The sequence below is a fragment of the Tribolium castaneum genome, chromosome 5 (genome assembly GCF_031307605.1).
Source record: "Tribolium castaneum strain GA2 chromosome 5, icTriCast1.1, whole genome shotgun sequence".
Classification (NCBI taxonomy): Eukaryota; Metazoa; Arthropoda; class Insecta; order Coleoptera; family Tenebrionidae; genus Tribolium; species Tribolium castaneum.
The window spans coordinates 4,399,454-4,424,765 of NC_087398.1; the positions used below are offsets into that span (position 1 = coordinate 4,399,454).

A 25,312-nucleotide genomic window follows, 5' to 3' on the forward strand; every position below is an offset into this window, starting at 1 on the left:
GGAATGTTTATGCAGTCAGTAAAACATGATCCGCAGGATTATTTCAAATATAATCATTTTTAACGGGCTTTTAAAATAGGGGTTAATAAAAAATCTACTATTTTTTAAACCATTTATTCAATATCTTCCTTTAAATAATAGACCCACGAAATTTCAGGCTCGTTACAATAAATGGTCATTTTTCCCGTTATGGGATACTTGGGTGTCTCCTGGGTCCTCTGTGTTATCAAATTAACAGCAACTTTCATCGTCTTTTTCGCCACAATTATTTCACTTTTCAGTTTAACTCTGAAATCCTTCGGTTCGGCCCGAAAATAAAACATTTTCTCCACCGAAAATGGGTTTTTGAAAGTGATTGAGACAGGGTTTACGTAAGTCAAAAGATAAGGTCCTTGAGGCTTTGGGGCGCAACTTTCACCAATTAATGGATAACTGAAACAAATTGCACATCTCACGCAAAAAAATAGTTTAAAACGCACATAAAGTCCCCCAACTCGTTCGATTTCAGGAGCAATTGGCTTTGGAACTTCCCGATTTGGTTCGGTTCAAAGTTAATTACGAGACTTCGGTCATCTGCCACTTTATCCAAGGAAAAAACAGGATTATCAAACTGGAACCAATCAATTAATTATGATTTAAGTTTAAAGAAAACTGCACTTGGAAGTGGGAGCCTCTCGTTGCCACAACTTCAATCTTTTGTGTTATTTTCTGTCCCAGACAAGTCTTGAAAATTGTGGCGGGTTCAGGCACTGGAGCATGAACCGACAAAATTAAATTGTAAGAATACGTCCCTAGTTCTTTGCTCGTGGCTTCGAAAGAAGTCTGCGTTTGTTCTTCACGTACAGGTTTGTAGCTCAGTTCGAGATAATACTACAATTGTGTTTGAAAAACTACCAAAAATTTGAAAATTTGTACCACAGAGTGGGGTTCCAAAGTGACTGTTTTTTCAAACGATATGTTTTCTTTGGGGCACGTCATGTGATACACCACCGGAACATTGACCGGATTTTCCAATTTGATCAATTTACTGACCGGAATGCGGGCACAAGTCGACAGTTCGATCGAATCTAAGTGCTTGTTGGGGAGAACTTTTAGCGCGATTTCGTAGAAGAGATACTCCAGCGTGGCTTTGTTAGTGAAAGTGACTTTCAAATTTAGTTCTCCCTCATTTATTGGAGTGATGCTCCAATCGTACGGTCGTGTACCGTTCGGGGGAACGTCTATTAGGGCGTTGCCTCCAATCGAGAACAAATTCTTGGGGGTGATTCGACCAGTCATCACTGTCGAAACATGAAACTGTTGCTTGACCAGTAACCAATTGGTAACTGGAAGTTGCTCAATATGCGGCACTTTGCAGACGATTTCACGCCTTATTTGTCCCGCAGGAAGCGGGGGATTGGTTTTTCCCTTGAGATTGTAAGTCACTATTAACCCATCAGGCATTGGGAGCGAAAGTAACGCCTGAAATTTAGTTTCAAATTTTCGTAAAAACTTAAAAAATAATACGTTATGCTCGTGCAAAGTCATAGGAGAGTAGACAATTTCGCATTTATCGTCGTGTTTGGCCGGAATCCGGATGATTTCCGACGTTTTAAAACAATTATCCCCAGAAATGTTAGGCTGGATTTCCCACACTTGATTCGTCCTGAAATTTCGGATTAATTTTCACCCCAAAAAAAATCGAATTTTTACGGATTTGAAATCGCGAAACTTTTAGTATCGGAGAGCCGAACTGGGCAAGCAAATAAAATCGTAGCTTTCGGGGGCGGTAGATTGATACAAGACCCCGAAACGGCCAACTCTAGTTGCTTATCGATGTTTGAAATGTGGCAAATTAGCTGGAATTTTTTTATTGATTGTTGTGGACATTGGGCGGGTTTACCTTTGATTTGATCCAACATTTGACGGTTTTCGGTTTGAAAAAAACGCTGAAAATTAGGTTCGTGCCCGCCAGGATGAAACCCTTCTTTGGGGTAATGGAAAAGTTCTCTTCTTTTTTATCCAACAACCAGTTGAACCTACAGATTTATTATTTTTTCGTTCTGTTATGATCAAAAAAAATACTTCAAGTTGATATCGCCCGTGTTTTTCAAAACGACGTTCATCATGCGTTCAAAATTGACAACAACGTTACCAAAGGTCAGGTGTTGTCTATCTAGGGAGATTTCCGGGGCCACGGCATCGCCCCGAACTATGCAAAAGGCGTCGATGTAGCTCTGACTCCGGTAGTAAATCTACGAAATATTTTCGGAATTTTTTCAATCAGAAATGTTTGTACTTTTTCAACAAAAGGTTGGACACGTTCTTTCGGACTGAACGTAATTGTGAATTCGGTTGTTTTTTGAGGACCCAGCTTGATGTATTTTTGAGGACTAACGGTCATGTAGTCAATGCCTTGCTTTTCGATTTTTTGAGGTGTTCTACAATAAAAATCCATAACTTAACGAAACAGGTGGCACAACAATTACGTTTCCTCTGGGATTGTTTTAGCGGACTTTTTCGATTTTTTGCTACTTTTGCTACTTTTACTCTTCTTTGTTTTTTTACTTTTCTTCGATTTCTTACTCTTCTTGCTAGTTTTTGTTTTGACGCTTGCTTTCTTACTCTTCTTCGAACTTTTGGTTGATTTACTCCCTTTCTTTTTCTTGCTACCTTTACTCCCTTTTTTGCTCCCTTTCTTACTCCCCTTTTTACTCCCTTTTTTACTCCCCTTTTTACTCCCCTTTTTACTCCCTTTCTTACGTTTCTTCGCCTCCTCTTTGGGCATTTCCAGACTCTCATCCGGCGTTTCCTTGGCCGCTTTCTTGGGCAAGCGGTCCCAAAAATCAAACAAAACATTGACTGGACACTCACTCTCGTTTAAAACTCGCACCGTTTTTGTGCAAGTTTTACCAACGAGAACCGACCCAAAATCGACAAATTTATCAGTTTGGTTGATAAAAGCCAATTTCAGGGGCACAGCTTTGCCCATAATATTCACATGGGTCTTTTTACCATTCACATAGAACGGTAATTCAATATTATGGTCCCCTAATATAAGGGGATGGAAATAAATTGTGACGAGTTTTTCCTCTCTAGGACCGACTTCTCCAGACTCAAAATTTGTGGATAAATGGACCGAATGTTTGCCTTTCTCAAAACTAGAACCCACGTTTTGTGAAAATAATTACTCACAAGGGGATTGTTACGTCATGGGCCAAACATTAAGATTCAAAAATTTGAGAACGGTTTTGTAATATTTAGTTGGCGATTTTTGCAGCAAACAGGGACCAAAGTCATATTCGGTAAATGATAGTTTGAAGGGGGGTTTCCCGGCACTTCCGTTCAATTGGAGACAGTACGAGGGACCATAAGCGATCTATGATTATGACTTGAGTGTTCTTTATTTTGTAAAACTTACCCTCAAGACGATTTTATGCGGTTTCATGCTAGTTTTAATCAAAGGAATGATCGTCATTTCAGTCTTCAGTGTTTCACCAGCCGGTAGAACTTCACCGTTTGTCTCGAAAATTATATCAAAAAGACCTGCAATTTTTTGAATATGTGGCGCCCAATACCACTCAAATGCCGTTTTTCCAATGTTTATTATCGTAAAAGGAACTTTGTATTTTTGGTGGGGGATCATCTAAATTTTTCGTTAAACTCTGGCTACTTTGTAGTTGAAAACTTACAGCTCCCATATTTATAACATTGATTTTTCCCGAATTGAGATGCATTTCCTTGCCGTTCTGGTCCACGTACGAGATCGAAGCTTCGACTTCGTAAACCTGGCACGAAATACTCACCTCAAGCGGATTTTTGATCCTTTCAACAAAAACCTTAAAGTCGAAGTTGACCAAACCTTGCCTTTTTGGCTTGAGGGAAAACCTGGGACAACCCCGTCTAAGTGTTTTTTAAGGCACTATTTTACCTTATGGGGAGTTGCTCTCGGGGGGCCAGGACCCCACTCAGGGGCTCCACAACCAGGCCTTCCGTCAGCATCGAAAATTTCCCAAACTTGAACCAATATTTCTCGTTCTCGTCATTTTTCAATAGGAGACTTTTGTGTACATCGACCCCCACCAAAGTGGGGGCTAGGGCTAGGTGGTTTTGGTCGAAATAAATCCTGGGTTCGCGTGCAAACCCAACGAGGAGGAAAGTGACCCGAATGTTGTGCAGCGGAATTGCAAAAAAATAAAACTCCTCGAAAGTGCCACACTCTTGCGGGATGAAACTAAAAACCATTTCGACGGCTTTGCCTTTGGAGACGACGCCGTTCTGGGTGTGGCAGTGGAAGCAGGAGAGGTGGGGGTTGACAGCGTGGCCAAGGGTCCACGTGTAGAAGAAAGCTTCCTTGGTTGGGTTTTTCAGCAGGAATTTTCTGCAAAATTTTGGTCAGAATTTTGCAAATTTTGCAACAAAACGTGCTTTGTGCAAATAATTCCCAAACCGACCGATTCAAACTCTACAACTTTTGTGTTTTCGTCGAGGAGGTCGTTGCACATTTTTCGCCCTCGGCGTTTTTCCACCACGTAGTTGCTTTCGTCCAGTTCGAAGCAGTAAACTGGGAGGATGCTGCGAGCTTTGACTTCGATTTCGATGTCTTTGGCTTTCGGTTCTTTATTTTCGATGCAACTTTTGAGTTGGATCACGTAATCGAAGACGTCAACGGGGGCGAAAGTTACAGTAAAAGTGTGTTTTGACTCGGGTTTAATTGTGGTTTTTTCGGGGCTTATTGTGAAAGGTAAAGAGTGAAATTCGTTCCAGGAGTCACCACTTCGGTTCGATTTCAAGCTCTCACAGCTGAATAAAGTCGAAGCTGAGGAAGCGCGAGCTTTGTCTTCGTGCATGAAATGCTCTAAAGTGGGATAATAACAATATGCAGGCCCAAAAATTTGAAAAAATCCATTATTGTTCTTTAAATGTTGGAAAATTTATTATTTTTATTTACAAAAGCCGTAGATACTAAACCCCTGACTCTCCTAAAATAATTTGTCTGAACTTACAAATACAAACCTATTTTTTTTTTAAATAAACATCTTATATTTTTTTTGCGCGTTTTTTTCGCTTAATTGATTCTTTTTGACGAAAGCATGCTTTTTTAAGTTTATTGGTTTATTACATAAAGACTAAGAATCTTGGAAAAGTGGGACTTTCACCACTTTAAAAAAGAATGTTTAGACTTTAAGGGTATAATTTTTTTAACTCTCTGTAATTAAAAAAAATTAAAAAATTAAAAGGTTTGTTAAAAGTTAAGTAACTTAAAAATTTTAAATGGAACACCTTATATTTTTTATTTTTGGATCTAAAAGACCTTTAAATTGTCTGTCTAAAAACGTTAACAGTAAGTGTACTGTCTTATTGATAACTCATAAGATATTTAACTTTAAGCATTAAAAAAAATATTAACTATTGTTTCAGTGCTATATTTTTCAATTTTCAGCTAATAAAAGCTTTAATGTTAGCCTTAGGCAATTGTGGGTAATAATGTACATTGTTGCTGAAATTAACTTTTAAAGTCGTATATTTTTTTAATTATTCACTTTAAGACTTTGAAATTTTATGTTTTTAGATTACAATCTAAAAAATAGGACGTTCCAGGGTTAACTTTTTCAAGTTAATCAACTTTTAACAAGCTTCTTAATTTTTTTAAGTTCCTAATTGCACTGCGCTTAACAACTGGTACAGATTTAAGTTTGAACTTTTCTCTTTAAAGTCGTGGAATTCCTTGGAATTTCTAGGGTTCCTAGTTTTTTTGTAATATTTTTTAAGTGTGTTTTCTTAGAAAAATCAAATTTTTAAAAACTAACCAAAATCGACTTTTAATACAAGTTTAGATCAAAATTATCAGTAATAAAACGTACGTCAAAAAATGCAACAAAATTTAGAATGCTTTATTTCAAAGTTTGTACTATAGCTAATTTCTGAAACAGCCTACAGAGTAATAAATAAGAATACAGCTAAATATTTTTTTTATTAAAATGTATTTTTTTAATTTAAAGGTGTTATTTTAACAATTATTATTAACTTTTACTTATTTTTGGTCAAAGTTCAGGTGGCAGGTTAGGTAAAGACAAATTTTCAAAGCTAAGAAAATTTAATTACTTTGATATTTTTTTTAAAGTAAGAAATGCATGTTACTTTACAGAACTCAGAAAAAATGTTCTTCTGGGGTATATAAAAACATTAAATTTGATCTTCAAGCTAGCCTTGTATCTTTAGAACAAATGGAGATAAAAATTTGTTAACGATCTGAGATTATAGAATTGAAGTACTTTAAGCATACGCCAAATTTCAATAAGTTTTGATTAATATTTTTTATAATTTTTAACTTTATCTGAAAATAATTTTGGGTGATACTGAAGGCTAATATTTACGGTTTTTGTATAAAAAAATATTTTGTAATAATTTAAAAGGACTTTTTCAACTCGCTGGGACAGCTTGTACGGAAAAAAATTAGACAAACCTTTGCCAAATAAAGGCGTCGGCTGTCGTTTTGTGATCGGCGGCAGAAAATTCACCTCCGAGTCGTCAAAACTCCCCGAATTGATTCGTTTCGGAACATCATGCATCGACAAATCCCACACAAGTGTAAAAGCCACTTTACTCACATTTTCGACAACAAAATCAACCGAACTTTTCTAAAACTATCAATAAAAAATTTACCCCAACAATTTTCAAACACACATTCAGGAGAAACGTATCAGGAATTTGAATTTCATTAACATCGCATAAAAATTCAGCAAAATCTGCGACCACACTGACGAAAAGTGCAATGTTTTGGAACGAATTTGGCACAACCCTTATTTCGGGTTCTCGCTTTTCTTCAATTTTTTTGGCACTGATCGCATTGTCATCATTTGTGGCTGACACTGAACCTTCTCGGCTTTCACTGGCCGATGGTTCGCTCTTGTTGTCAAAAATGTGGTCACTTTGGACCGTTTCTGGACACCAAACTACCAAATTCTGGCGGTCGTCCCACGATAAAAGGGCCGTTTGTGGTTCCGAATATTCAATCTTGTAAACTCGGCACTCGATTCGTGACTCGTTCAATTCGACTGGATTTTTGGAAAGGAACACAGCTAGGATTTGTTTGTTGGTTTTGGGCCTGATATGGCCCACAGCTGGGGAGAAAATCACTTCGCTGAAAGTGGGGAATTCGAATTTGTAGGTAAAATAATCGGAATTGTTCCGGATCAAGAAACATGTTTTTTCGATGGTGTTAAGTGGGACGTGACCGAACTGTAGGGAGTAGCCCAGGGCTGGAATTGTTTCCAGGGACACAATCGATGAGCTCCTGGAGTAGCTCCTAAGCCCATCCAGAGTCACATCCTTATAGTACCCATCACAGAAAACATGAATCTAGAATTAGAATTAGAAATGGGAAAAAAATCGAGCTTTGTTTACAGTTTTTGTCTCAAAAGGGTTATTAACAGTGTGAATCTTAACTTCCGGTTTACAAGTCCCGACTTTCGAAGGCTCGAACTTGAGCCGAAATTTCGCCACTTGTTGGCACTCCAAATTGACCAAATTTGTGTGTCGCATCGGCGCTAAACAATAAATAAAGAACAGGCCTTTACTTATATTTTTTTAAGTATATGCCTTTAAGTAAATGTTAATAGGGTAAAGTGCACAGTTATAAAAAAAATCAAAAATTATAGTACTTCTGAATGAAAAAATAAAGCCACTAACAATACAGACACCAACAACAATACACCGTAAGAAAAATTTTCTCAGCAATACACAATTGCTTAGCCTATGCAAAAACTCCTGAGAGAAAGGAAAAGATATAAGGCCAAGGATATTATTTGTCATTTCATTGAAAATATATTGCACGATATTAGAAAAAAAAAAGAAAGACCAACAAGAGAAAACACTAATTGAAAAAGAAAATGGAAAGAGAACACGAGAGGAAACCAAACACGATTTAATATAATTATGCCAATGAAGAAGAAATAGAAGCCGAAAATAACAAAACTTACCAAGAAAAAGAGAAATAATGTAAAAAGGACTCGAATACAAAGAGGAAAAATGATAAATGATTAGAGTGATCGTGATCGAAATGATTTATATGACGTAAATTATTAATTAAGCATTAGATTACATTTGAAACTTTGTTGAAAACTAAACAAGAAATAACTTTGATTTTACTTCTAATTCCTCAACAAAAAAATTCGTAACTCAAAAACTAATAGTTTTAGAGCAAAACGGTTTGTTCCAGTGAATTTCGCGACTCATTCTACGTGTTTTACCGGATTTTTACAAAATTTAAACTTTTGATTTTTTTTTGCAAAATAGTAGATAACGTTTACTTTGAAAAATTAAAAAAAAAATTAAACTTGTTCTAATAAAGTTTTATGGACTTTTCTATGCCTTTTCGGCCCTCTCAAGTTGATAAAAGTACAATAAAGTCTATAAGTTTGACTTTTTGATTTGATTTCTTCAATTTTTGTCGATTTTCGGATGCAAATCCTGGTCCAATAACTGTAGTTCCTGTGTCTAATAACTATAATTTTTAACTCAATAAATAAAAATGCTGAAGAAACACATTAAATGCAATTCAATACCTTTCAATCTTTAGTTTAAATCACGCAATTATATACTCGTAGGTATATCTTTATTCTCACGGTGGTAATGATTTTTTGTTGAAATTTTTCCTTAACTGTCTAGTAATTCTACTTATAATAATTTTTGAAAATCTCATTTTTTCACCAAAAAATTAAACACTTACTCCCGGCCTCCCACAAGTTCAGACGAGGCAAAGTTTCCTCACCCGGAACCAAACTCAACTGGTCGTCATCATCGAAACACACTTCAACTATCGCTTTACACGAAATAACTCCAACATTTTTGAAAATCAAACTCCGGTAGCAGCTTTCGCCGACCAAAGTTGGGACGAAATTCATGGCATAAAATCCGGTTTCGTCCGGTTCCGGGTCCAAAAGCGCCACTTCCGGGACACACGCCTCACCCACCACCTCAATCACCAAACGATCGACGATGTTAAAACCGCGACTTTCGAAAGTTAGCACCGAACGGTGCTCCTAAAACCTTCCTTTCGATGTGAATTTTTTTCACCCGGACTTCTTACATCGAGCGAATTCGGGGTGAAAACAATCAAAACGTTCGCCGTCTGATACGGATCAATGGAGAACGACTCCGGAGTGACCGTAAATATGTGACCAGATTGGTTGAACCTGGCAGTAACAAGGGCTGAAACGTGGCCAATGTTCTGAATGCGGATTCTTGTGGTTTCAGTCGTGTTGACACAAACTTTGCTAAAGTAGAGCTTTTTCTCCGATTTGGAGAAAATCACCCGGTTGTCGGTCTAAAATCTGGTTTACTGGAGTCTCAAACTTTACGTTTTAGTTGGATTTTACGTTTCCGGAGAGAAGAAAATCGTCGATTTTTTCCACAACGTATTGCTCTTTGAAAATCGTGGATAAATCGTCGAAATTGATTTTGGGTTCGCACGCAATTACGTGGACTTTGAGTAACTTTCCGTGACGATCGCTGGGTGATGGTTCACTCACTGAAACCAGAATCGTTTCTTCGTATTCTCTGGCTTCGGTTGGTTTCGAGTGAACTTCAATGATTGCCTCCTCGTTCGGGTCTACAACCCCTGTGGACGAGGTCAGGGAGAAAATCCCAAATTTTAGCGTCGTTTTCTTTACTTTTTTCCTAAGAATAGGGAACTAACAAAGTAATATCACAAAAGTCGCTTACTTTTTATCTTTTTTCTTGCTAGATTTCGATTTTTTGCTAGATTTTGATTTTTTGCTCGACTTTGATTTTTTGCTAGACTTTGATTTCTTGCTTGATTTTGATTTTTTGCTAGACTTCGATTTTTTACTCGACTTTGATTTTTTACTAGACTTTGATTTCTTGCTACTTTTCTTCGACTTTGTGCTCTTGGTGCTCTTGGAACCACTTTTCGATTTTTTACCTTTTTTGCCTTTCCTCTTCTTCTTTTCGGCTTTTTCGTGCAAACTTTTGATCGTATAATTAAAATCAAACTTGCCCTTGTTCAAAATCTGAAAAGTGTGTATTCTCTCCGAACCCACCGTTTGGTACCCGAAATAAATTTCGGGGTACGGACACATGATAAATTTCGAGAGGAAAACTTTGGCTGAAACGTAAATATCGAAAGTTTTCAGAAGGACTTGATGAAATGGGTCGATGAGGGAACATTTGAACACGGCTAGTTTTTCCAAGGTCATAACTTTTTTCGGGGTAAAAATAATCTCAGCCTCAAATGGCACATTTGATAAGAGTTTGCCTTCCACAGGGTGAATCTCGAAGCATTTCCGCTCGCTTTCTTGTTCTTTATTATCGTCAATAATTTTATTAAATGCGCAGAGGATTTCGTATCGGCCTTTATTCATAATTTTGAAGTGGATTTTGTGGGACTTTCCCCCTTTTATTTCGCCATAATTAAGCTCATTGTCGTAGCTAAAGTCAAGCGCTGTGGTTTCAGCCGAAACCATTACATCAGTACAGTAAACTAAACGAGACAAATTGTCGTAAATCTACAATTGAGCGGTCGAGTTGTTGCCATTTGGTCGCAAACAAACCACTCACATTGACCTGGAAGCTGGAACAGTGGACTTCCATCTCCTTGGCTGTAAATTCAACAGTCGAGGTTCGAAACGAAAACGGGGGAATTTTCCCACCAAAATTACAAATTTTGAAATTTTCCAAAACTTTGTGACAATTCACAAAATACCAAGTCACCTCAACTGGCGTATTATTCGTGATGATTATATCCTTAGTCAAGGAAATTTCAAGCGTGACTCTTTCAAACAGCACGTGTTTTGGGTTTACATCAATTGCAATCTCGCAGCCGAAACACGACAGATTGATTTTGGCTATTTGTGGATTATTTTTAATCGACAAAACGAGGAAATCCTCGTAGATTTTTTCCTCAAGCGGTGCCGCAATCATTTCCAACTCTCTCCGGTCCTTCGGTTCGATTATATGCGAGTCAGGTTTGTGCAAAAACGCCGGAGAATCGTTTTGGATGGAAAATTGGACGTCGGCAGGAATCCGACTAACATTGTTCAGGGAGAAGAAAGTGCGCGCTTCAAATGAACTACCGAACATTTTATGATTAGATTTGAAAAAATGCAAACCTGTTGGTTGCCGCATTGGGCAGCAGGATTCCCCCAAACTCGTACGTGTTTGTACTTTTGACGAAAACGCAGTGTTGGTATTTGTTGCGTTCAGTTCGGTACTCCACCACTTTTCCGAAAAGAAAATACGGGTCGGTGTCGATCCGCGGGATGTCACAGACGGCAATACAAGTGATTGAAAATTTCACCGGCCAGCCTATGACACCGATTTCGAACGTGTGTTTGTAATTCCCGACTGATTTTGGCAGAAAACTGATACGGTATTTCCTGCTTTGGCCGGCCTGTAGTACAGCCCTGGAAGTGAAAACTTCTAAAAACAGTGTCAAAATGTGTCTGACATGCAAAAACACCTCCTTTTTCGCGGGAAGTTTCGTTCATAGTCAGCAAACTTCGGAGTCTACTTGACTTGCGTTTTTTACCGCTTAGACTACCCTTAGAGCCCCATTTTTTAGTCCCTTCACTCTCAGACCCACCGTCGCCCTTAAACAGCAATTAAGGGTTGTTTTTGCAATTATTTTTTTTACCCCGGCCGTTTCCTCATAGTCAATAATACGGAAAACTTCGGTTTTCCGCACTGACCGTACTTTGGGTTTGGGCAAAACCGACTGCATTAGGGAATTTTCCCTAAATTCGTAAATAAGCTGTTTTTCATGTGCCACCTCTTCGTTTACAGTCGTTCTCATAAAAACCGGTACGAGATCTTCAAATTTCTCATTTTGTAAAGCACGGTTTATCAACCAACAGGGAATGCCAACGTCATCACTTGGTGTTTTGCTAAGATTGCTTCGTTGTGAGCTGTCCGAAGTTAGTAAACTTCGGGCCGAATGTTTGGTTTTCTTCTTTTTGGTTTGCTTTTCCACTTTGGCGAACGGCTTGACCACGTGGCCGTTCTTCACATCCCAAAACTCCAAAGTGTGCAAAATTTCGTGTAGCGTGTTCTCGAAAGTGTCAAGCGTGGCTTTAACTTCCAGTTGTTCTTTTGTCAGCTTTCCTGAAATTGATTTTCAAATTTTTATTGTCAAGTTCTGGTCGTTACTTTTTTTGCGTTCTTTGGACGATTTGCGCGACGATTTACGCGATTTTTTGGACGAAGTTTTGCTTTTCTTCGAGGAGCGTTTGCTTTTCTTTGATTTTTTCGATGATTTGGACGATTTTTTCGTCTTGGTTGATTTACTCGAAGCTTTACTCGACCCATTCTTACTACCAGTCTTTTTTTCTTTTTCTTTGATCCGTGTCTTAGATTTTTTCTTTTTGTCTTCGTCTGTGACCAAAACTTGGCTTTGGGCTTTGAGCTTTGCCAACTTGCGTGCTTTGATCATTTCTCGTCGTTTAATTATTTCGTCTTTCCGTTGCTTTATATAATTGTGGTAAATGTCAGGATGTTCAATTTTGACTTTTTCAAATTCTTCAGGGTCCATATCGTCCAAGCTTAACATAATTTGGCTCAAAACCTTGACAAGACTCTCTTTTTTCTCCTTCGCTTTCTCATTTTCCAGCTCTAGATATTCGTTGAAAGTGCAGGAAAAAATCACGAAAAAAACCGCGTCCACATTTTTGGCCATATGTAAGACACAGTTTAAGGCCACTAAAGTTTTCCGCAAAAATTTGCTAGATAGACTTTCGAGAACTAAACCTGACGTAAATTTTGCCAAACTCTCCTCCAAAATGTGGCAAAACACTTGTTCAGAGATTTTCAACAAAGTGTCAGTAACGACTTGTTTCTTCTTTTTGCTTTTGGCACTTCCACTTTTTGAAGACTTTTTTGACGAGGATTTTTTCGATTTGCTACTTTTGCTAGTGCTCTTTTTGGAGCTTTTGGCGGTACTTTTACTACTCTTGCTCGATTTTTTGCTACTTTTACTCGATTTTTTGCTACTTTTATTTGATTTTTTGCTACTTTTGTTCGATTTTTTGCTACTTTTGCTCGACTTTTTCGAGCTTTTGCCCGAGCCTTTCTTCTTTTTTTCTTTTTTGGGTTTCTTTGGTTTCTTTCTTTTCTTACGACCTTCTAACAAAATTGAGACTTTGCGCAAAATAAAATCATAACCGTCTTCATTTAGAGGGCTTTCAAGCTCCTCATCTGTTGCAACGTCAGCGAAAGCTTCGTTGATTATTTCATTGACTTGCTTTGCAGCGTCGGTTGAATTAGAAAGAAGACCTTCAATGATAAGTCGATCGAGTGAATAGACCGGTAATTGCAACCGTTTTCCGGTCTCATGAGCCGACCTGACATAGTCTGCAAAAAAATTGTATTTTTTTTCTCAAACACAAATAAACAACAGAATAAAAATAGAATAAAATAGAATAAAATAGAATAAAATAGAATAAAATAAAATAAAATAGAGTAAAATAGAATAAAATAAAATAAAATAGAGTAAAATAGAATAAAAGTAAAATAAAAATAAAAAGTACTTGAAAGTGGAGCTCCGTGAAACACAATCAAAAATCCTTTAGCGGGAGGATCCTCGTGTTGTTTCTCCCGATCAGCGACGATTTTCGGCTCAGTGTCGTGTCTTTGGAGGCGACTTTCCCGCTTTGTTCGTTTAGACAAATCTTAAAACAGCAAGTAAAAACAAATTATGATACAATTATTAAACCTACTTGCAACCGAAGCTTCAGCTTTCGGCGTAGTTTCCCTGAAACAAATCTTTAGAAAACTAAAATTTGTTGAAAAAAATACCAAGTTTCGGACGAAGCTCGACTTCTGCTTCTCCTTCTCATCCAGTTTTTTTCTTTGGATATTTTAATTTCGGGTTCGTGTAGTAAATTGTAATTGGTGCCAAACATGGGGGGCAGAGCCTCCCCGGGGGCTCGGTAGTCGAAATAGACTTTACTCAAACCATTACTGAGGATAAAGGAGCGAACTAGGGCTTCCTCCTGGAAAATTTTTCTACACCAGAATTGGTACAAATCTAATTGACTACGGGGGACTATAAGTTAGGAGACGAAACGAAACACAAAATCGCGGGATTTTCTGAACTCAAAAAAATTGTACGGCAACTAATTCACTAATTATTTGGGAAAAAAATGAGATGACTGAAAGAAATTGCCGACTGAAATTTTTATAAGAAATACGAGAAAAAAATATTTGAAATTTACGCTTCGTCAAGATACAAAAAAAATGTTGGGAAGAAATTTGTAGAAAATGAAAGTTTCTTTAAAAAAGTCTGAAGACCATACTTTTACAGTTTATAGTTTTGGCCCTAAAAATGTTCAAAGACGCTGAAGTGACAGTTTCATTTTACCGATACCAAGTAACAGAAAGTTAATTTATACCTAAACTGTAGAAGATAGAAATATGGTGTCGCTGCCATTTTTATAGGAAATTTAATTCTCTACAACTTTATCCCTTACACTTTTTTTGTACTTTCAACCGTATTCCCAGCGTTTTAATAAATATGCGACGGTGCGCAAAGAATTAACGCTTAGAATTGTTAATTTACATTCCACCTTATATTTTTGCGAATGCTACGAATACGTTTGAAGATACAAAAAAAGTGTAAAGGACAAAGTTGTAGAGAATTAAATTTTCTACAAAAAAGTCCGCGACACCATATTTATATCTTTAACGGTTTTTGTATAAATTAACTTTTCAATACTTGACCACCGGCAAAATGAAGCAAATACGTCGCATGAGCGTCTTTGAGGGTCTTTGGGGCCTAAATGGTTGAAGATAGAAATATGGTCTTGCAGATTTTTTTGTAGGAAATTTAATTCTCTACAACTTTCTTCCTAACATTTTTCTTGCATCTGTAACCGTATTCGCAGCGTTTTGAAAAATATGGGGCAGAGTACAAATTGGTAATAGTTTGATTTTTTTTAATTTAGCTTAGGATAATTTTTTTGCATTATGTTTATGTCCTACTATTGAAAATTTATTGCTCTACCTGCTATGTGTTAACCGTTATACAAATACAACCATTTTTTCAAAAACGGTAATAGAGCTGGGCTCTCTGGCGACATTAACGGAACTACCAAGGGTGGGAACGTTTTATTTGTACGTCGTTTCAACTCCTAACCCTTAGATATCCGTAACTCTCACGTATCAAAGTCCGGAAAGAAGAATTCGACCGGAAATTTCGATGCATTTTTCACAGTCACATATTTGTGATTATCATTCGAGTAAGGAATGTTCGGGTCAAAAATAATTTTTTCGTCAAAAATTTCTAAATACGGCTCCATTCCGATCCCTTTTAACTGTACCAAAGTCTCCCTAAAATTGCCTTCAACCATAATTTTGAGTTCCGCATTTATGAATTCATCATAATGCGGTTCGAAATAAATCCGGAGATAGAATTTTTCTCCCGGTTCGAGCGAACCTCCCTGTACCAAAAGAAAGAACGAAGTTTTGGATTTTTTGATCGTTTCTTCGATAACCGCAGTCCAATTACTAGTCAAATGACCGCTAAAATTTAAAATAAGCAACCGGACTCGCCACTTAACCAACTACTAAACTTGTTAATAATATTGATGGTCTTGCGGGAACAATCCCCGCACCTAATCGACCCAAAATCAACTTCCTCGTCCGAAACTTCAACAGTTGGGGTCGCAACCAACACCGCCAACTGGATGGGAATCCGCGGCCCGTTCCTCAAATCAACGTAAATAAATTCGGTGATTTTCGTATTCAGTTCTGGATACGTCTCAACCGTTGGATGGAACGAGAAATGTATTTCTGAGACACGATTTTTCTCAATCATGTGTTTGGCAAAATGTGAGTCGAATCCGTTTTTGGCAAACGTGGCCGACGGTTGTGTCTTCAAAACTGTCCTTCCAGGACCGTAATTAACATAATTCAAAGTGTAGAGCGTCGTCGTGTTAATCTGCACACACCCCATGTCGTAAACATACGGACAAACAATAAAATTCGGAATGGGCCAGAATTTTTCGCCCGTGACCAGCTTCCCGAGGATGCTTTGCTCGTCCAAAAGCTGGTACTTGGCCCAGATCCGTTCAATGGAAAGCTCGATTTCCATGGTACAAGGGTAGAAATCATCAACGAGCGAGATTATGACCCAGCCTTCATCCTCCAGGATGTTTCTATCAGCTTGTGGTAGATAATCATCAGCGCATTCGCACTTGTGACTGGCGTTTTCCAACTCTGCGATTGCCGAATACGTGATAAAGGGCTCAATTTTGTCTAAATCCGGGCGTGGTAAAGTGAAGTAAATCTGTGGGTAAACCCCAAAGCCACAAACTGTGACACTTGCCGGCTCCAAATAGTCCACTTGGACGTTAAAACTCGTCTCAAAACGGCCAACAGAGCCCGGGAAACATTTCAAAGTGAGCGGAAAAGTCTCGCCGGGCGGTACGGTGGCACTTTCCGGTTCAATGGTCAACCAACCGGACGGTAAACTCGCCCCGGAGACGGTAAAAGTGAACTTTCCTTCCCCATCATTGACCAAACCCGCCTCGTTTTCGCCCGCTTCATAAAAGTACAATTTACCCAAATCGACGAAATTATCTTTGAGAAAATAGGAGATTTGTTTGGATTTTCCGGTCAAAACAACCGGTTCGTTTGCTCCTCCGACAATGTGACAATGCACCGTTGCGCTAACTTCGCTATTATCCTCCGGAGTGAACCGGAAATAAATTATAATAAACTCATCCGGTTCTAAGCACCCTTCGTGCGGAATGATGCTAAAAATCCGGGAGAATTTTGACTGGATTTTGGTACGTGGTAGAAACCGGAGGAACGTTTTTTTCGACTCGTCCTCCGGGAGGTCCTCTAAAAGGGAGTAAAGCATGTCCCGGAGTTTACTATCAATGAAGCACGTGTCGGTGCTTTGGTGCGACTCTTGGCTAGGTGTAATTATGGGCGGGTTGTCACTTCCGGGGAGGTGGACTCTGGAAATTTCCGGGGTTGAAGGAATGACAGTGTTTTCGAATTTCCGTTCGTAGATATCTTCAAGGAACACCCATTTGAAGATGACTGGGAGGGGGCTGGTGTTTTTTAGGACCACTGCACGGTAGGTGGAGGAGCCAAGTGGGACGCAGCCGAAATCGACGTTTCGGGGGTTGATTGAGAGGGTGGGGTAGTTGGTGACGCCACGGACGGGGATTTTATCCTAGTTTTTATATTTTTTTAAGTTGTTAAAATTGGGGTTAAATTTATTACGACTTTCGGGTGGTCTCGATAATTTATGAAGAAATAGTCGCTCCAGGACATGCAACGTTTGGGGTGGGGTGGGGGTTGAAATTCGACGAAAACTTTACGGTGGGATAAATGGTTCAATTTTAGGTATAAGTGGCCAATGGCTTTGTCATCCATAACGATGTAGAATGGGGGTGGGAGGACTAGGTCTATGTCGAGGGTTAAACCAGACTCGTTGCTGATCTGGATTTTGTCTAAAAAGTTAACAATAATCTTTGGTGTTATTATTATTTCAGTTGGAAAAGTCCATTATTGAGTTCAAATTATAGAACACTTTCGACGTAATTTTGTCGTTATTTATTTTCTCTTTAACTTTGTGTATAATAAAATTGACTGGCTTGTACTTCTGCAAAAACTTAATTTCTTGGTGCCCACACATAATGCTCGTCATAACTAGAAACTTTCTTAGAACGTAATCTTAAAACCCGAAATAAATTTCTTTTGTTAAAAATAAAAATATTTGACTCCCATTTTATTTTTCCTAAATTTTCTAAAGTCCTACAGTCGTGTTAAACCTTTCTAATTTGAAGTAAGATTTTTTAAATTTTTTAAATTAAAATCATTACATCCAATTTTTTAATTTCAGAGTTTCTTAATTTTACATCTAAATATTTGTTGTTTCTCAGGCGTCCAGTGTTTCAGCTTTTTAGTTTCTTTATAATCCCATAGTATTTTATAATATTAATTTTCCCAATTTTTTAGTTTTTTTGTGGCTCTTATATCTTACCTTATTAATGTCCTTACTATGCCGCTTCATAGTTTTTTAATTATTACTCTTTACAAAATTACAAAATTTTACTCTTACGTACTGGATTTTTTTGTATTCCAGTTTTTAAGTTTTTTAGCTTTTCAGTCTTTTGGCGTATTGATTTTTTATTCAAAATGTAATGTTTTAATTTATTATTGTTTCTCTTTGTCAGTTCTAAAGTTTCCTCAGTGTCTCAGTTTTTCAGATGCTTGGTTTTTCAGAATTTCAGGCTCCTTATTTTTTAGTTTTTTTGTGTTTATAGTTTCTCAGCCGTAGAGTTCCATTGTCAGTGTTTGCACTTTTAATTTTTGAAAATATACACACTCTAATTCTATATTTGTTGTGTAAACGTCCTACTTTTCTAGAATTCTTAGCTTTGTTTAATAAATAAAAAAAGTGTGTCTTTGTTAAAAATGATCAAATTATTTAAAAAATTAAGCAGAATCGACCATTTTATTTGCATTTAAGGCGAAATCCTGTTCTGTGAAAAAGACTGGCCCCGGACCGGTTCTGGTGTCTTATTTGTCGCAGGAATGAGTAAATGACCAATAAAAATATAAAAATCACCTCCTACTTGTTTATCTGGTGCACAAAAAATTGCAAGGCGATTGAAGCGTTTGTCATTGGGTATGGGAGGGGTATTGCACTCCCAACTGTAAAACAGACCAATCATAAGGCATTCACAAGTGAACAAAAAACTGTTGTTTGATTATTTTGTAAATGTCGGCCAAACCATCAGGAATTTCGCTGTTTTCTATGAAAACTTTTTGTTTTCTATCACATTTGGGTTCAAAAATCGTGGATAAATTGTGGAGCGATTGGTTTTGGATAAAAATTGATTCTCGTAATGAGTTCGTGTTCAAACTCAAACACTTCGCACGTTTTTCAGCAAAAACTCAACTGTTTCGCAAGATTTCCTCACAAAACTTAAAAGTGTACCAAATTAGGTCAAAAATCTTTAATCTTTTTAGTCATTAACTTGGGCTTTTGAAATTTATGAGTTTTGTTTTTATTTAGACAATTTAATAATCTTTGAGAATGAAAAACAAAATATTGGGTGTTTTTTTAACTTTTTCATGTTGAAGAAGGTTTAAGTTTAAACTGTTTGTTTTAAAGAGATGAAAGTCCCACTTTTCTACGATTCTTAGTTTTTGTGCAGTATTTAAAAAAAAATCGTATTTTTGTCAAAAAATCTAATTATTTTAAAAGCTAAGCAGAGTCGGCTAATAGAAGTTTAGACCAAAGTCATCTGTATTCAAAGCTACATCCAAAAATGCAATTTTAATGTGTTCTATTAAACAAACATAAATTTGTAACGTCGTAGCTCATTTTAGGTGATTAATTAAATTAATTAATAATTATTTAATGTCAATAATGGACTTTACTAACTCGCTGGTACAAACCTCTTAAATTGCAAATAACGCGATCCGACGTCACATCCAAACTAAAATTAAGCTCAGATTTACTGAGCACCACATTAGGATCGACAAACTTGGCAATAACATCAAACGAAAAAATGATATGTTTCTGATGCGACTTCTCGATAACAGCATGACAATAAAAATGTTCACAAACGTATCCTTGCTCCTTCCTCGACCCCGACACCTTAATCTCCACAAACTCGTTCGTCATTAAATGAAAATAATTGGGCGTGATTTTAAACCACGAACTTAAACTAATTTAGACATTACTACAAACCACCAAAAAACCAAACTTATTACAAACCCGGCCGACGAGTTTGTGCTTTGCTTCGCAATTTTCAAATCATCGCTCCTCGAAAACCACAATTTGTGCCAACGGGAACCCTCATTCCGCAACACTATAGGAAATGAGAATTTTTTGTGGGTGAGAAGCGTGCCCAAGTCCAGTTTGGGCTCCAGTTTCGGGGCGCAACTAATACTGGTGCCTTCGCCAAAAGCTGACAATTCTACAGTCATTTCTTGGCCGTTGACCACTTCGGCGATCAGTTCTTGCGTGTGTTTGCCTGGGTTTTTCAAGTGGACGGAGATTTCGAAAGTTTCTTTGCTGTTTGGACGAATCACCTTGACGTCCTCTTTCAGGCTGAAGGCATTGTGTCCGGACTGGAATTTTTATTTTAAAAATCTGTCTTGGATTTCGGTGACGTACGAAAGAGAAATTGATCATTGCCACAATTGGTGTATCGTTCACGATTTCAATTTCTTGCGTTACTTCCTCAAGCAAAGTCACTTTTCCGAAATTGAGGCTTGGGGGAATGAAGCAAATCGCTGGGCCTTGGCCGTTGCAAATGATTTTGCATAAGCTGGTCGGGCCTTTGCCAAAAATATTGAAACTAGAACCATTTTTTTGAAATTTTATAATCAAAAATAGCGAGTCAAATTAGACAATAATAAAGCGAGCGGTGGAAAAAATTCCTAGAGAGTTGAAATTTTTTTTGAAGCTTTTTTTTTGACTTGGGTAGGTCGAGGTGGGAGAAAGAGTTGAAGATGACATTTTTTGGTATTTTTGGTATATCTCAGAAACGATCACTCCTATCATTTTACCACAATTAAAGCTTATAAAATTTTTATAAGCGTGTTGTAGGGCTGGAAAGAAATATTTATTAAAAAAATTGTACTTCAAAAGAAATGTCTTGTGATTTGAAAAACTGACAATATATTGAATTTATTGGGTCCAACAGTTCATTAGAGGAGAAAAGAGGAGAGATGAGGGTCACTGAAGTCTTCAGAGTCGTCATTATATGCTGCATTTTCGTCTTTATCTCAAAAATTGAAAACTGAATAGCAGTCTTGTTCAGTAAAATATTAATAGATAGATAATTTAATATAGATTTTTTAAATAAAACTTGAGTACAACAGTTCATTCTATCAAATCTTCTGAGTCATTTGCAGAAGTATTTTTCTCCCTTATACTACTTCTATATAAATACTTACAATATACTAATGTTTAATAAATGCAGTGTAATGTAGACTCCAAACTTCAAAAGCTAGTAGCTCGCTTACACTTAGTCCTACGAAAAAATTGCATATGACAATTTTGTAGTAAATTTTATAAGCTTTAATTTTGGTAAGATTATAAAAATTGATAGGAGTGATCGTTTCCGAAATATAAACAAAAAACAAAAAATGGCACCTTTCACCCCTTTTCCCTCCTCGAACTCGCCTCCTACTTTCGGAGATTTTTGATATACAAGGTGTTCCTTTTTTATTATTACAAATTTAAACAGGTGATATTCAATTTTAAAACAAAAGTTTCCTGTATTAACATTTATCGAAAAATACCCCTGAAAGGGTTGCTTCTATTAGTGAGTTTTTCTCAATAATTCAAACACCATTACAGATAAAATTACAAAATTTGGTGCAGTTAATACTTTTTATACGTTATTCTGTATAACAGCCTGTATATCTACCCAGGTGTAACGTTTAAAAAAAAATTTCTTAGAAATTTTTTCCATCGATTTATCTAATTTGACTGGGCTAGAAGTTCGTTTGGTTACACTAAGGGAATTTCTTGTGTTCCTAGCAGGGGCGTTTGTATTTTCAGCTTGATTTTGACTTCGCCCCAAGGCGGTATGTAGTTTTTGGGCACCGTGACTTCAACAATCAACCCTTCGTCTTTCTGGAAACAGACGGTTTGGTTCTTGGTGTACAAGAAATTAATTCCGTCAACACCACCCGACTTTAGCCTGAAATGACAAGGCAAGTCACTTTTATTCTTGAGCGTTATTACCCTGTCATAGATATAATTAATAAAGCAAAACTTTATATCGACCAAAGGCGGCACACAAACAATATCGGCCACCCGACAGTCATATTTCAAAGGCACCGAAATACAATAATTCTTCGAGCCCCACATATGCACCACGAATTCAGTCTTGAGTTGTCTCCTGGTGTTTGGCAAAAGACTCAACTGGAACCTTCAGCTGAAATTCAGTTAATTTTTTCTTATTATTACTGTTCCAACGACGCTCGAGTTAGGTTCCACGACCCCATCCAGTGGCTGAAAGCGAAACTCCTGGGGGAAAAGCGGGAACAAGGACTCTTGCGAGTAGGAACCGCAATCGATGGGCGGCTGGTACCCATCACCGCTGATTTCGATGTGGTACTGGATGGGCACCGGCGATGTGTTCCGAAGCACCACTTCGAGCGACTTCCGGTACCCCAGGGCCACGACCCCGAAATCAATTTCGTCAAGGTCTAGGCTTAAAAGCGGGGCCACAACGTTGCCGCTGGAATTTGTCAATTTTTTGACCCAACTAACTTTACAAAACAATTTTTACGTCATTATGAAATGGACGGTTTCTTGCGATTCGTTAACGAGGAACTCGACTTTTTCCACGAACTTTCCCTCCTCCCCCGGCGTGAAGGAGACGGTGAAGGCGGCGTAGTGGTCCGCATTGACGTGCAGGGTGTCCGGAATGCACCTAATTCTGCCCCCGAACTCGAGTTTCTTGTCAATGTAGCTAAGGGAGCCCGGAATGTGGCCCGTGTTTGCGACGATGATTTCGTAGTCGTGGACCGAACGCAGGAAGATGTTGTTGGCGTCAAGGTGCGCCACATTCAGTCTGAATTCGGGCCCCAAGCCCGTCCCTTGCAATTTCAATTCGAGTCGTTCTTCAATTCCCGAAATCTCCAAATAGGCCACGTCTTCGAACGGCTCGCAACGACTGGGCGAGAAAATCACAGTGAATTCCACAACACCGTTCAGGCCCAGGTCGCCGCTCTGAAATATACTTTGAGCAAAGTGGGGCTAAATAAACTGGGAAAAACCGGTGGGATTATCGTAAAATTTGAACTCTGGTAGAGAAACTCCTCCTCTTGGACTTCCTCGATCTGGTCGTTCAAGATGCGGTCGTAGACCAACGCATGTCCCTCATCATCTATGATTTTCCTGCGAGTTAGGGGCACGTTTTTGAGTGTTTCGCAGTCACGGACTTGCTCAAACACGTATTTGAGTTGTGCCAAGCGCTCCTTTTCCAAATCGCAACTCTTGTATTTCTTCCATTTGAAAAAACCTAACCCGACGGCGTGGTACTCCAGTGGTACCACAACGAAGCGTTGCAGCCCCACGAAGGTGTCCTCAAAATTGATGGAATTGTTTTCAAAGACAATCGTTGACGGAACGGCGTTGCATTCGACCCCGATTTTCAACACCACATCGTCACATTTTGCCACAATCTCGCCTTTTTCCACCCCTTGAAGCTGGGTTTTTTGCTTGATTTTGACGAAAATTTTCTCGTCGGGGGCCAGACACCCCTTTCGGGGGCACACCCAGCACCCCGCGCTTGGAATCAAATTAAATGTGCCCCCCTCAAAGCCACGGTTGTGCAAGACTATGGTTTTTTCAGCCGTTACTTTTATGGGGACGTTTGGGAGGGTAATAACGTCGGGGAAATCGATCAAATGTCTCGGACGGAACGCTGAAAATTTAGTAATCGTCAATTAGGCCTTAATTATTTAGTACCGAACCGAAAATTGGAATTGTGAATTGTTCCTCTTCCGTTATAAAATTAATTTCGTGCTCGTAGTCTTTGAATTCATCAGAAACGAACGTGATTGTTAATTGGTAGGTCATGCCGGGAGCTACTTTGGTCCAGACGACTTTCGAAGGGTGCGAGAGTTTGAAATGAATGGTGGGTTCAAAGCGAATTTGCACGCATCTGGAAGACTAAATCCTGTGTTATTTTAAACTGAGTGTTACGTTTGTACTTGTTCTTTATTTTGGAGGGTTAAGTTAGCACTGTAGCTTTTCCCAAGCTGGAAATTCTGGAAGATTATTAAATCGGGGGTTGCTAGAAAGGGGCTAGATTGGGGCAAAAGCCTGTTTTTGCGGGTTTTTGAGAGACTTTCAAGGCGTTCGTCCAGACTCATTTTCATTTCGTTTAAATATTCAGACGGGAGGAACTACAAGTAGGGAATTAAGGGGGCGGTTTTGTGGCCTTGGGGACGTACTGGAGCCTCCGGTTTGTTTAAAATGAGGCGCAAAACGCGCATCAAGTTGCTACTATGGGGCTCACAAATAAGGTGTGACTCCATTTTTTGAATAAAATATTCTGACGTGTAGGACTTGTCAAATAAAACAATAAAATGGTTTTAGCGATATATTGATAATAAACTAATACACAATTATTTTTTCTTGCTTTTTTCTTTATTATTATTAGCTAAGACTTCTCCAGGAGCGGGGTAAGGTCTTTGCTGGTAGAGGACTCCAGAAGCCGTATTATCAGCCCTTGTTTTATTGCTCTCCAGGCCGTCACTCCACGTCCCTTGGGGGATGTCCGAATAAGCCGCTGGGTCCATGGGGTCTATGATATCCTCCCTTCGTTTCTTCCTCCCGTGTCTGTCCTCCTTCCTGTGCCTCCTGTCATCCCTATCCCGGTCCCTGTCCCTCCGATCCGAATGTTTATGACCCCTGTCATCATCATCCGAGTCATTATCGTCCGATCCCTTATCAGACTTGTCATTTTCCGCGGCTAGAACCCGTTTCTCGCGAAGTTTCGCCGCACTTAAGGTCTTCACTGATTTAGGGTGTCTTGGAGGCAGCCACGAAACCAAGTCATTTTCCATGTTCCAGTAGTAGTAACGCCCCCTGTAACACACATTTTTTGTCATAAATTTCCAACTTTTGGCCCACAAAACCTACAATCCCTTGTCAAAGACCTCAGTCCAACTGTTGGGCAAGGGGTATTTGAAGAGGAGTTTTTGCATGTTTCGCATGTAACGGGGGTCGGGGGTCAGAACACCCTTCCAGTGCGTCTCACACCAGTAGGTGCATTCGTGGAAAATGTTGCTTTTGTTGGGGCAGGTGGACCAACCTTTGAAGTTGCGTTTTTTCGTCTGATCGTCCGATTTTTTGCCTAAAATTTGTTAAATTGGTTGGGGGTAGGGTTTTAATAGTGGCTTACCAGCCAACAGCCCCCTTTTTGCCAAACGGGCCGCTAGAGCCGAAGGGAGAGGCATTTTAGCGATTTGTTTGGTAAATATAGCCTCAATGTTACATAACCTCAACTGTCGAGGGTGACAGCACAGGGCCGGATTCGGATTTTTTATCCTTAGCACAGTGGCGTATTTAGGTCCATTGCTGCCCCGGGCTACAATTTTTTGTTTAAAAAAAAAACAGTATTTGTTACGTCACCACACATGATAACTGGATGTTTTAAGCCCTCCTTTATTTAATATAAAGAAATAAAAAATCACCCTGTATTTATTTAAAAACTTTATGTTTGTCAAAAAACGTAGACAATTTTTATTTTCTTTTTATAATGAAAGTACTACGTTATCGCTGACTTTTTTCAAAGACATGTGTGCTACTCGGGCTTTT

At 38.4% G+C, this 25,312-nt stretch overlaps 2 protein-coding genes across 2 annotated transcripts; both read right to left on the reverse strand.

The window, feature by feature from the left end:
- Positions 1-98: 98 nt before the first annotated feature.
- LOC657413 (hydrocephalus-inducing protein-like) lies at positions 99-24,066 on the reverse strand. Its single transcript, XM_064356799.1, has 43 exons — positions 23,944-24,066; positions 23,701-23,895; positions 23,461-23,659; positions 22,762-23,411; positions 22,272-22,714; positions 21,947-22,220; positions 21,489-21,901; positions 20,141-20,324; positions 19,739-20,094; positions 19,417-19,688; positions 17,230-17,459; positions 15,567-17,179; positions 15,154-15,516; positions 13,792-14,001; positions 13,713-13,747; positions 13,524-13,664; positions 12,148-13,347; positions 11,636-12,102; positions 11,462-11,591; positions 11,112-11,421; positions 10,561-11,071; positions 9,706-10,508; positions 9,360-9,660; positions 9,071-9,307; positions 8,711-9,023; positions 7,387-7,529; positions 6,667-7,341; positions 6,446-6,620; positions 4,408-4,837; positions 3,911-4,360; positions 3,672-3,867; positions 3,401-3,625; positions 3,189-3,358; positions 2,469-3,140; positions 2,279-2,420; positions 2,065-2,234; positions 1,883-2,018; positions 1,693-1,838; positions 1,507-1,645; positions 916-1,461; positions 658-870; positions 480-610; positions 99-432 (listed from the first exon to the last, which is right to left on the reverse strand). Exons 1-43 carry the CDS (start codon positions 24,025-24,027, stop codon positions 114-116), a joined length of 15,012 nt encoding a protein of 5,003 aa, XP_064212869.1. The 5' UTR covers positions 24,028-24,066; the 3' UTR covers positions 99-113.
- Positions 24,067-24,078: 12 nt separating this feature from the next.
- PQBP1 (Poly-glutamine tract binding protein 1) lies at positions 24,079-25,053 on the reverse strand. The gene is made up of 3 exons (XM_008195701.3): positions 24,897-25,053; positions 24,635-24,848; positions 24,079-24,580 (listed from the first exon to the last, which is right to left on the reverse strand). Exons 1-3 carry the CDS (start codon positions 24,949-24,951, stop codon positions 24,118-24,120), a joined length of 732 nt encoding a protein of 243 aa, XP_008193923.1. The 5' UTR covers positions 24,952-25,053; the 3' UTR covers positions 24,079-24,117.
- Positions 25,054-25,312: the final 259 nt, after the last annotated feature.